This window comes from Fringilla coelebs (genome assembly GCF_963513975.1).
Source record: "Fringilla coelebs genome assembly, chromosome: 17".
NCBI lineage: Eukaryota > Metazoa > Chordata > Aves > Passeriformes > Fringillidae > Fringilla > Fringilla coelebs.
In genome coordinates this window covers 4,535,497-4,547,739 of record NC_140043.1, presented here as the reverse complement: position 1 = coordinate 4,547,739, position 12,243 = coordinate 4,535,497, and the positions used below count along the sequence as shown (strand labels likewise).

General features: G+C 44.0%; 1 protein-coding gene across 1 annotated transcript in view; it reads left to right on the top strand.

Moving 5' to 3' along the window:
* Window positions 1-67: 67 nt before the first annotated feature.
* Window positions 68-12,243, top strand: part of SFI1 (SFI1 centrin binding protein) — a 28,401-nt gene continuing 16,225 nt past the window's right edge. Inside the window, exons 1-10 of the mRNA XM_084216961.1 lie at window positions 68-181; window positions 4,545-4,775; window positions 5,799-5,870; window positions 7,473-7,580; window positions 7,741-7,835; window positions 9,242-9,359; window positions 10,006-10,108; window positions 10,357-10,513; window positions 11,275-11,436; window positions 11,851-11,921. Of these exons, the coding sequence (XP_084073087.1) occupies window positions 4,609-4,775; window positions 5,799-5,870; window positions 7,473-7,580; window positions 7,741-7,835; window positions 9,242-9,359; window positions 10,006-10,108; window positions 10,357-10,513; window positions 11,275-11,436; window positions 11,851-11,921 (1,053 nt within the window). The 5' untranslated portion in view covers window positions 68-181; window positions 4,545-4,608. The remainder of the gene's footprint in view (window positions 182-4,544; window positions 4,776-5,798; window positions 5,871-7,472; window positions 7,581-7,740; window positions 7,836-9,241; window positions 9,360-10,005; window positions 10,109-10,356; window positions 10,514-11,274; window positions 11,437-11,850; window positions 11,922-12,243) is intronic.

Below are 12,243 nucleotides of genomic sequence, written 5' to 3'. Positions count from 1 at the left end.
CCGCTCCGCACCCATTTAACGCCCCGCGCGCAGGCGCGTCGGGCGCGCGCGCTGGGGGTTCCCCCGCCTGCCGCCTGCCCGCGAATGGGCGGCGGGAGGCGCTGACGGTGGCTGGGCTGCGCTCCCGCCCTGTGTCCCCGCCGCCAGCCGCCCGCGGAGCCAGCGTCTCACCCTGCGAACGGTGCGGTGGGTGAGGAGAGGCGCGGGGCTCGGCGAGGGCCTGCAGGCAGTCTAGGCGGGCAGCCCTGCGGGGGAGGCGGCCGCCGGAGGGATGCGGTGCGCGCCATGTGCGGGGCGGCGGCGGGATCGGCGCGTCCCTGTCCCGGGACTGTCGCCGTCCCCGTCTCTCCTCACAGGCGGCGCGGGGTCAGAGAAGGGCGGGAAGCGGCGGGGCGATGGCGGCTGAGATGGGCTGGGAGCGCGCTCGGCGGGCGCTCCCCTCGCCCTGCGCGTTCGCCGTGGTCCCGGCGGGCTCGGGGGGGCTGCCCGGGAGCGCCCTCGCGTCCCGCCGTGCGCCGCCCGGCTCCCGCCGCTGAGGGGGCGGTCCGGCCCAGCCCGGCAGTGGGAGCGCAGGGTCCCGGTGTTAGCCCGCACCGGGCTCCTGTCACTTTGCAGTCTGGCGTTCTGTGGGATAGCAGGACTAGGCTGGTGCAGTCAGCGGAGCAGCTTATTCGGAGGCACCGCAAAAGTCTTTCAGTTTTTGCTAATTAGCAGCAGACATTGTTTTCAACATCAGTTTAAGGAATTTACTGAGCGAGATCGTCTGCTCCCTTTGCCCACAGTTCTGTCCCCGGCACTTGGATCCGTTCTGCCACAGGAGCCTAGCGGGGCCATACGGTTTCCAAACACCTTGTCAGCGAGGTCTGTGTAGGAAGAACGAATATCGTGTAGGATCTGGTAAATGAGGTGTTCTCTTCCCTGATCTCTAATGAAGTTGAATACCAGAATGAAAATCTGGTTACCTATGGAATGAGAGAAATAAGTGCTGCATTATTAATGAGACAGCTCTGCAACTGTTGCCAAGTCTCTTGAAGCCAGCAAGTGCTTTCCAAACAAATACACAGGGAGACTCCGTAGCAACCAGCGGGCCACCAGCCTCGAGCTGAGTGGTTATTATGAGATGCTGTAGGCTTTGAGAAGACCTGAACTATGTTGTGTTTCACTGTCACCTTTGTGCACGTCGCTCTTGTGAGCTAAACCAGGCTTTTCGGCTCCCAAAGGCACACCTGCAACAGGTGCCCGTTACTTGATGCTCACAGCAGAAATGTCCAGTGGCACAGAAGCGGCAGAACACAGATTTTTTTCCCCCAAGTGCAGCAACAGCTCCCTGCCGCCGCCGTTCAGCCCCTTTCCGTGTGCGGGTCGGTCCGTGCCTGTGCTCGGTAAATCCCGGTCACACCGGGGCCGGGACGGCGCTCGGTTCCGCCCCGCCGCGCGGGGGCGCTGTCCGCCCGCCCGCCCCGCCGCACGGGGGCGCCCTGCTCAGGGGCTGGGCGGGGCGGGGAGCGCCCGCCCCTCATGGCGGGGCCGCCTCAGGCGCTTCTGGTTTTTCTCTCCGCTTCGCTCCCGTTTGCAGCGATTTCCCCGCTGCTTTCCGCCCGTCTCGTGTGGCGGTGCCGCATCCGCCGGTGCCGGGATCCGTGGTGCCCCCAGCGGGGCGGAGGCGGCTGCCGCGGTCCCTCACGGCGGGGTTGTGGAGCTGTGTGGGTCTCCAGTGTTTGTCCATCAACACAAAAAGCCTTCAGGGTACAGTTACCCCCTGAGGGGAATGTCGTGCAGTAAAATTCCAGAAGAATCTTGTAGGGTTTGGTTTTGTTTTGTTTTTAGGCTGGTTTTGTTTGCTTTTGGTGTTGGGTTTGTGGGCTGATTGCATTTTGGGGGGGGCGTTGGGTTTTGGTTTTTTTTGGTGGGTTTTTTGTGGGTTTTTTTTGTGGTTTCGTTTCTTGTTTAGTTTTTTTGTTTGTTTGTTTTCTGGAGGGAGGCGGATTTTTTCTTTCACACCCTAACCAGTTCTAATAGAAGAATCCACTTTGGGTCTCACACTTTAAAGGAGATGCCTGGCCGTAATTCCAGGTGCTCTCACAGAGTCAGACTCTTCTGGGAAGTTGCAGGGTTCCATGCACTGAGTTGTTCTTGCTGGAGCTAGGTGAAACTCTTTGTTTTCTTCATTTCTAAGGGCTTGTGAAGGAGGGAAACATAGTATTTTAAAAAACCCAAAAAATAACAACAGGTGAAAAGGAATCAGATGCTGATGGTGTCACCCTTGGTTATTAATTTATTTTTAAGTAGAGGGCACACATAACTTGGACTAGTTTACTTTTTACAGCACCTTTCTATCACATTTTTGTTTAGGTGGGCAGAATTGCTGCCTTAGGATTCAAATGGTTATAACTTTATTACCATTAGATTAAGCCAGCACAGTGTTGCTGAGACACACAGATGCTTTTCATGTTAAACATCTGGAATTGCATTATGCTCTTTGAGTGCAGCAGAAGTCTGAGTGGAAATCATGTCATTTTTATGGTACAGTCTGCATTTAGTGTAGATCCATGTGCTGGATTCATCACAAGTAACAGGCACCAATTACTGCTTTGTCCAAAGTTAATAAACAACATTGCAGAGCAGAGAGTGCATTTGAACTGCAGGCTTGGAACACAGTGAAATGGAGAAATTCAGGAGCAGGTAAGCAGTTATAGGAAGATACTATGTTAGAGACCTCAGCTGTAATTTATTTTATATTTATGACATCTTAAGATTTCCATGGGGCAGAAGAAAGTTGAGTTACTTTCACAGAAGGTCTTATTAGTCTCTATGAAACTTGGTTAGCCAGAAAATGTTCCTCTTAAAAGCAAAGTAAAAAACTATGAACACCTAACCCCCAAACTGATCATGAAACACAAATGTGTGTGGGTTTACATTATCTTTACATTTCCATGTAAAACTGATGTTCTTGAGCTTGAGATACTAGATTGGAACATAAGGTGCTTGGACACAGCTGTTGGCTCAAGCAGAGATTTACTCCATGTTAATTCTCATTCTTTCCCTGCCTTTGTATTCTAACATTAAAAGGGAGAAATGATTCTTCTTTGACTCTTATTTTTCATGGTCACTTGCCATAAATTTTGGGGGACATAGGCTGTCATCATTAAATGTGTGCAGCATATAACAATGTTCCAAAAAGTGAAATAAAAGTACATATTATTAGATACTCTCACTCCTTAGAGTTTCATACAGAACTTCTGCATGTTTTACCCAGGTTTGATTTTTTCAGTTCCTTTGTGCAAGGTTGTCATTCCATGTGGTCAGACCAGGTTTATCTCTGGGGCAGATTAAATAATTTCAAAGGGAGTTGGGCCTAATAGGTGTGTACAAGAACTTGTGCTGAAAACTGTTTTGCATCAATTTTAAAGTGCCTGAAATTCCTCTTCAAACGTGCATAGAGTTGCCTTAACTGCAGATCTTGATGTGAACAGAATTCTTTTGTCTGCTGGACAGAGCCTGTTTCAGAAAACATTCAGATAATATTTTATAGAGCAAGAATTTCTCCCACAAAATACAGGTCTTGTTTTCTTCCATTAACTTTTATTTTAAACTCTTTGCAGCCTGCTGGAACAAGCCAAAAATAGTGTATTTCCTCCCAGTGATTTGTTGTTAATAGTGGTTATTCAGCTGAATTTTTGAAACTTGCATTGTTCCACTGACTTTGTGAAAACAATATTTTTTTCTGGCTGCATCCATGTTTTTCCTAGCTCAGTTCAGGACATCATTAGGGTGAGATTTTGGATTATCCTCTTCTGTTGCCTCTTCTGGAACTCAAGAACGTGTTTGTGTTTCTAATGTGCAAATTTTCAGGGTGGTGGCAGCATTTGTTTTGGGAAAGAAGCTTCATTGGAACCGGTGCGGCAGGTTTTATCTGCATAGGTTTTTTTTTTAATCCTTGTTTTCAGAAAATTACAAAGAAAAAATATTTAGAATTCATAAAAACACACTTGTTATTTTTCAGATTAGAACTACATGTGAAAGTAAACTGTGTGATAGAAAAATAGGTCTAATTTTGTTTTTTAATGATTAATATGTAAAAACAGGAAGAGATTTTCAGTTGTTTTTTTTTTAAGGAGAAACACAGTTAAAAACTAGGAAAGAGCTTGTGAAAGAGCATTTTATGTTAAAATGGAACTCTTGCTTCAGTTCACCAGTGCTCAAGAGAATTTATCAGCAGTAGGCAGAATACCTTGATATGTTTGAGACCAAAAGGCAGAAAACCACAGTCAGAGCTTCTCTATCAAGACACCCTGTGTGCACACACAAATGCATTTCAGTGATTTCTCATTTCAACTTTAGAGGAGGATAGAGTTGTCTGTGACATGATTGCACTGAAATGTATCTTCCTGGTTGTGTTGGGGAAAGTTTAAAATTCCAGATACTGAAAAACACCTGATAAAGAAACAATAAGTGCTCTAGCATTTTGTAGCTGTTGTGTTCTGTGTTTGATTAGATGCCTTTGTTACAGATCAAGCTATTGCAATAATGCCACTTCTTTGCAGGTAATAAAGTTTTCCACAAACTATTTCTTCTTTTAAGAAGAATCCCTGATGATCAAAATCCCTGATGATGGATGAAATCCAGCACCCACCTGAGCATCAAATTCATGCAGCTGGACAATCTGTTGCTCCCCAGTCTGCAACACGTGAATTTCAGGACAGAGGTCATGACAAGCCAGGTCAAGATGGGTATACCCAGAGTCAAAGAAGAATGTTGAAAGAATTCCAAAGCAGGTGATAAGTACAAAACATATTTTTCACTAAATGGAGCAGGGGATCAGAGCTGAAAGTGTCTGGGTTTAGTGGTACCAGTGCAGGTTGCAGCAGAAGTTTTGGTTCATGGCCATGGCAGGCAGTTCTGAGGATGCTTTGTGGTAGCTTGAGGACAAGGATTGACAGTCAGATTTCAGGTATTTTTTACTTTCAAATGCAAATTTTAAAATGGCTATTTAACAATATTCTTTGATACGCTGCAGGTGTGATGATTTCTTCTTGCTCTCCTATTAGAGTTTTTTATTTGCTTCTTTTGTTTGTTAAAAGAACCTTGACAAAGGTGGGATGTAATTGTGTAGAGATTAAAAGCCCATCATTTGTTGAGCAGCTCAGACCTACTGAAAGAGTCAGGCCCCCCTTCCTGGCTGTGTGCTTTACCTAATTACCTTGTGAAGCCTTTGGTGCTTCTTGGGGCCCTCCATGTGCCAGCTAACTCTGAAATCCATTGGGAAAAAAGAGGGGAAGGGTGATAGGGTCACAGTAACACATTAGTGAGCTGAGCTGGTGTTGGGAGAAACTTGTGGAGATGTGGAACTGCTGAGGGGAGGTGGGAAGAAGGAAGATTGGCTGGCTTCAGGAAGGGCTCAGGTATTCTGGACTCAGCTGGTTGACTCGGAGAAACAGTGATGTTAGCACATTGAAACCTCAGAAAGGGCTCCCAGCCAGCCAGCACCCTGCTCAGCAGTACCACTGGGTGGAAGAGAGCTGCTTGGAAGGCATTTTGGCTACCCAGCACTCCTAAAGAAGTACATCCCACTTCAAGTTTTGCAGTGATGCTTGGGCCTCTTTATGCTTTATGAATTGCTGTGTTACAGGTACTAATTTCAGGGTCTAAATATTTCATATATGCATTGATCTCTGAAAAGTAGACCCTTTCTTTTATTACTGAAACTATCATAAAAATTTCTATTTTGATTGATATGTTTCACCTGGGAATTTGCAGAGGAGGTGTACAAAAGCAACTAATCTTTCTTTGTATTCCAGATACCTAGCAAGGAAGTTTTTCTATCTGTGGGCAAAAATAACATTTGGACAAGTTCTCCCTTCCAAAGCCAGGTAGATAAAATTACAGAACTCAGAGGTAGAGGTTTGTTGCTTGTTTTGTTTTTGTTTTGTATTTTTGTTTGTTATGTTTTATTTTGGTTTTGGGTTTGTTTTGTTTTTTTAATGGCTTGGTGGTAAACCACTGGGCTAAGAGAGTACTGGCTGCCAAGAAAATATTTGTATGTATTTTGAGATCACTTGAAGATTTTCTTTGGGTACCTTTCTTGCTCTTGCTTTTTTTGTTTGTTTTTAATTATCATGGTTAAGCTTCTGTTAACCAAATTAATAGGAATTGTGTTTTGATAAAGTTGACTGGTATGTGCATATAAATGATGGGATGTGATTGGTATACCTGCTTTAAATTTAACAATTTCCCAAAGTTATGATGACAGAGATTTCACAGACTATTCTGAGTTGGAAAGGGCCCATGTGCATCAATGTGCATCATTAATTATTATTGTTTGCACTGTTGTTCTTAATGTCTATCTGTGTATGTTTGGTATCTGTCTGACTTGGAAATACCTGTGGCAGATAATTCCTTTTTGCTGTCAGTGTTCTGTGAGCTACTGAAACCCCATGCTTTGATAATCATTTCTTGTTTTGCATTAATTTGCATGTTCATTCTTGCTTGACCACACCCTTGGGAACTGAAGCAGTTCCCGGTGGGAAGACTTGCATTTGGAATAAGATCAGGTCCTTAGTCATTCAGTTTCATTTTTCTGTATCAAATATATTCTGTTTCTGCCTTTGTTGGTAAATGGAAGTTGTCCTGTGAACCTCACCGTTCCTCCTGTCCCATCTACTGACTTGGCACTACTTTGGCTGTCTATCAGTTCAGCACAGTGATGAATTTATTTTTAGGGGAAATAGATTTTATAAAGACCAGCAAGGAGCACAAGCAATAATGAATTGCCTTTCTAGATAGTTCTCCATAGCTGTAATACCTGTTAATGCATGTGCAATACTGTTAATGCACCAGGTGCAAAAAATAACATATAGTTTATTTCTTTTTTCTTTTTTCCTTTTCTGCATGAGTGCTTGGACTTGGCTCGGGGTAGGTGGCTGTAAATTGCAGCTTGTGAGAGGATTGATATGTTTCACTGAGAGACATCTAGGTATTCTGGGCCTAATTCTGCTGTTACTACATGATAAAAACATCAAAGCATTATAAATCTGCCATAGCTTTTGTATGTATTTATATATAAAAATATTTTGTGTTAAAATAGCAAAGAACAACATTAGAAAGGAAAATACATGTTACCTACTGTTCTGGTTGTTAGAGTAAAACACAGAACTGAGGATAAAAAATGTGAATAGGCCTCAAGTCGACTGGTACTCTGATGTTTGACAAGTTAACAACATCTGTCTTTTATTCCTTGTCTTTATGTGAAGTGTTTACAGTCAGTAGAGTGATTGCTTCTTGCAGTACTTCATGCTTCTTGCAGTCTTCAATAAGGTGTCACAGTAGGGAAGTGGTTTTAAATGCAATTAGATGTTGTTAGGCTAATCAGGCAAGCCTGGAGAAGAGGTGGTGTAATATTCATTAAAACTTATTTGTGGTCATTCTGGAAACCTGTATGACATTTCTTCTGTCCAAATCTTTCAACTGTTTAGATGTTTGTATAATCAGAAGATTCTTCAAAAAACTTTTGGAGAGTGGAAGGAGCAGTGGACACTTTGCAGAGAAAAGAAGCTCAGCCTAAGAGCAGACAACCATTACAGGTTAGTGAAATGACTTCCTTTTGGGGTGTGTCTGAGACATTTTCTGAAGGAGTTTTTAGTACCAGTGAGCAAGTTCCATCCATGGTACATCTAGGCCAAGAGCAATCTTTTCATTGCTTATTTTAATATTTCACTGAATGGCACTTCTTTCATTTTTCAGGCATTTACACCTCAGTTTGATATTCAAGGCTTGGAGAACCTATGCATGCCAACAGCAAGGAAAGAGGAACAAGAAATATGTTGCAGAGTCTCATGGTAAGTGAAGTGATGGTAATTACCAGTGTCTGGGGGCATACTGAGATGGGAGTATCCACAGGGAATTTTTACCAGAATTTGTGTCCCTTGTGCCTGTTTGCACCCTGAGCTCCCCCACCCCGTGGCAGTGCAGTGCTTGCAGGAGCAGATGGCAGGGGGTTCTGTTATAGGGGTGTAGCTATATAGTTATTTAGGGATGTCAGTGAATGAGCTTAAGAGCCTCTCCCCATCTGCTCTAGATTGCACTGGTGGGTTTTGAGCAGGTGGCTTGATTTTTGGTTGGTTTTTTGTTTGGTTGTTGTTTTTTTTTTAACTTAATCACAATATGGTTTCAAGTAGATGGTTTTTTATCGAATGTTTTACTGGTATTCTCTGTCAGCTGTTGCTATAGACATTAAATAGTAATTCCCTGTGCTTTTAACAGCACTTATATATCTATTGACTGTTCCTTCCAGCTTGTGTCTTGCAATTGAAAGAAACCCAAACTTTTAAAGTGCCCTTGGTCTTACTGAGTAGATTCTTTGCTCTGCAAGGGATTTGACTTGGAGCTGTCTGCACTGGTAGCAACTTTCTTGGATTCAGGGAATATGTTTTGCTGAAGGGAGGTTGACCCTTGTTTAAAGATGATACTAAGGTTTTGTTCTGTGCTGATTTGCAGAATAAGTTAACTGTTGACTTTGCACATGAACATAGCCTCAGAATGTCCTAGAGACTGGTACCTTTGGACACAAACTGACAAGCTGTCCAGACCTCTTTTTTACTGAGTGAGGCCAGAGGGAAATCCTAAAAAAGAAAAGTCTGGGGTTCTTTTATATGTGCCTGTGAAGTGGCATAGAATCAATGAGAGTTTTTCCTAATAACATTGCTTTAGTAGTGTCAGTTCTGACAAGCCAGCCTGCTGTGAGGAGAATATGCAGTGTGCTGCATTAAGTGGTAAACTGGAATTTGTGACACCACTTCTGTTTTTAGCTGCATGACCAGCCTGCTAAATAAAGTTTGACTTGTTTCTGGTTCATTTCTCTGCTTGTAGGAGAGGATAACTCTTGAAAAGCAACTGATGAACCTGATGCACTTTTTTTTTTTTTTTCCTTTTTTAACAAACCAAAGAGAATCCTCTAATTCTTACCCACTAGAGTCGTTATGCTGACTATTGTTCTACAGACAAAGCGGTTATCGGCCATTGTCCGATAATTCACGCTGCTCTGCACAAGTGGCATGGGCCGTGCTGTCAGCGATTCTGAGGCTTCTCACTGCGACACCCTCGACCGGAGGGAGGGTCGCTGTCATTTCAGGCTTTTCCACAAGGTGTCTCTGCAGGTTGAGGACACAGAGTCGGGGGCGAGCTGGGTGTTAAGATGTGCCACGTTCCAGAACTCAAGATGCTGCCGTTTTTTTGTCATGCACAGCAAAGAGGCAAATTCTGCTCAGGACCTGGCAGCACTGGCTGGTTTATGTTGATGTTCAAAGGACAAAACATGGGATGCAGTCCGTGGCACTGGCATTCAGGAAAAGAAGCTATTTGCGGTAAGGATGGAGTACAAACAGGCAGAGAGGCCTGGTCCTAAGGCCATGGCTTTTATCTGTGTTATGTTATCTTTTCCTAAAAAATAAAAAGTCACACCATGACTTCATTCGGTGTTTGATTTTTCTTTATGAATTCTTTTGCTTTCTGGGATTTGTGAGTTCTTCTGGCACTCCCATAGACTGTGAATTGAAGAGATGTTATACAGCAGCTGGCCAATGCCTAATGGGAACCTACAGGAAGGCTGGAGAGTGACTTTTGCAAGGGCATGCAGTGAGAGGACAAGGGGGAATGGCTTTAAATTGCAAGAGGGTAGATTTAGAGTGAATATTAGGAAGAAATTCTCTACTCTGAGGGTGGTGAGGCACTGAAATCTGGAGATTACCCAGAGATGATGTTGATACCCCATCCCTGGAAGTGTTCCAGGTCAGTTTGGATGGGACTTGGAGCAGTGTGGGAAATGGAAAGTGTCTCTGCCCACAGCAGGGGATTGGAACAAGATGATCTTAAGGTCCTTTCCAACCCAAACCATTTAGTGGCTTTTTGAAAAGATTGTTGCTCATACCTTTTTCGAGTCAGATTAAAGTGAATTCTTGCACCAAATTATGGCACCTGTGTTTGAACTTGTCTGTAACATTGTTTTGGCAGCATTTCATGGGCAGTGTGGAGAAGACAACACTACCAGAAATGCTCTGGACATAAAATGAATATTTTGGCTCTGCAGCATTGGGCCCAGAGCCTGCAATTTCGAGTAAGTGTCAGGAACTTAGTGAATAAATCTTTGACGTTTTCTATGCTGACATTCCTTTGGTGTTTGGGTTTTGTTGGGTTTTTTCCCCTTTTTTTGGGGGGGACCTCGTTGCTCATGGCTTTCACCTTTAGAACTTACATGGAATTTCTTATTGCATGTGTGTTCTTCCTCTCCTCCTCTTTGTTCTACTTCCCTAATCTTGTCTGTTTTTTCCCCTTACTGCCCTTGCCCCTTAATTATTCCTTCAGGCTTGGTTGCAGTGGCGAGAGCTGTATTTGCACACCCAGAATGAAAAGCAGAAGGACACCAGGGCAGTAACTCACCATCAGCACTGGCAATTGAGGAGATGCATGGGAGCATGGCTGGGATACCTGAACCTCCACAGAGTAAAGAAACGCCAGGATGGTGAGTGAAAGTGGTGAGGTGGGACAGAACAGGGCTCAGCCCTTTTGCTGAGGGCATGGTGGTGGCTTTTTCTGTTCTAGGAGACACTGCAATGTCTCTGCCCACCCACATCATGAGATGCAGCTTGGGCTGTACACTGTGACAGACCTGGCTGGCTTAGCTCATATGCTGCACTGTCAGGAAAATCACCTGCTTTCCACAGGATTTAAAAGAAAATGCTTTACAATTCCCTTGATGAAAACTTGCATATTGTCTTTTGGATTTTGACTGAGATATCTGTGAGAAGGATGTATTCGAGACTTTGATCAGTCAGTCTGTGGATTTTCTTGATAATCAGTCAAATCACAACTCCTATAGGATGGTAAAGATTATTGCACCAGTTCCTTTGTTTCTTCCTTTGAATGGGAATGAGTTCAGATATTTGTATGAATTGCTTTTTGATTGCTTGCAGTGGAAGAGAATCTAGCTTGGATGTGTAGGAACTAGTAATAGGAGTATGAAATGTAAGCAAGTTTGAGTATGTTGCACAAGTAATCTTCCCTCTCTTAAGTCAGCACAGTCGGTTACTGCTTTAAAACTGTCTTTGTGATCAATAGGAAGAATGTGATCTCTAGCTGAGCACTAATGTGAATTCTTGTAACCATTTCTCAGTGTTAGAGCTCATGTCACTTGTGAGCCAGTGGCTCAGATGCCAGGATCTCATCTGATATGAATGAGCCTAGGACAGAACAAGCCATGAGGGATTTGTGTTTGTCTTCCAGAGCTGGCCCAGGAGTTTCACCGGGGCAGGACGCTCCGGAGGTGCTTCTCCGATTGGCAGCTGTCATGGGAGTGCAGGAGAAGAATGCATGCTCACGGAAGGGACCTGGAAAAACAAGCAGCAAAGATTGCCTTATGGAGAGTCTTTGCACACTGGAAGCATTGTATCCAGCCTGTGTTTAGTCCCTAGCAAAGCCACCTTAGGAGCATTCCCACAGGGGGAAGATCCAGTTAAAAAGCAGGAACGTTGTGCAGTAGCCTGAGTGACAGCAAACATGTTGTCATTATATGTATGTAATGCCATACTAGCAATTCATTTAACTGCTGTAATTACAGTGTGTTAGCAGCTGTATAAGAGTATATTAGAGTCTGCAGAAGATAATTTATGGTTGTTGCTTAAGAGTGAATCAGAAACATATTGTAATAAGCCAGCAAAATCTAAAAGTTTTACTGTAGTCACAATTTCTGCAGATAACAGTGCTGGACATTCAAACATTGAAGAAAATTTAGATGGAGATGCAGTGCCCCTCTGTGGGAGAAGGTTGTTCTGTGTAAAAGATACTTTAACTCAGTGGCAGATGTTGTGCTGTGTGTGGAAGAGGCTCAGCAGTGTGAGCTGGCTGAAAAGCATTACAAGTGTCACCTGTTGGTAAGAGCACTGTTGTGTGCTGGGTGGGAAGGGCTGTGGAGTCTCCCTGTAACACTGACAGTGGTGAGCGGGTGTTAGGTGGGAGATACACCAGGTTTCGAAATTTCAGCTATTCTGGAGTCTGCCAGCTGAATCCAAATGGGGAAACTGTGCTGATCTCCAGGACAGATATTCATCCATCTGGGAAACTGGTGAAGTATATTCATCTTGAGGGTGGTGGGTTACCTGCTCCCTGGCTATTCCACCATGAGATTGCCTTTTCCCCTTGATTTTTTTTCTTATGCTGTTTGCTACAATAATTATTTTTTCTTCTCTGCAGTAA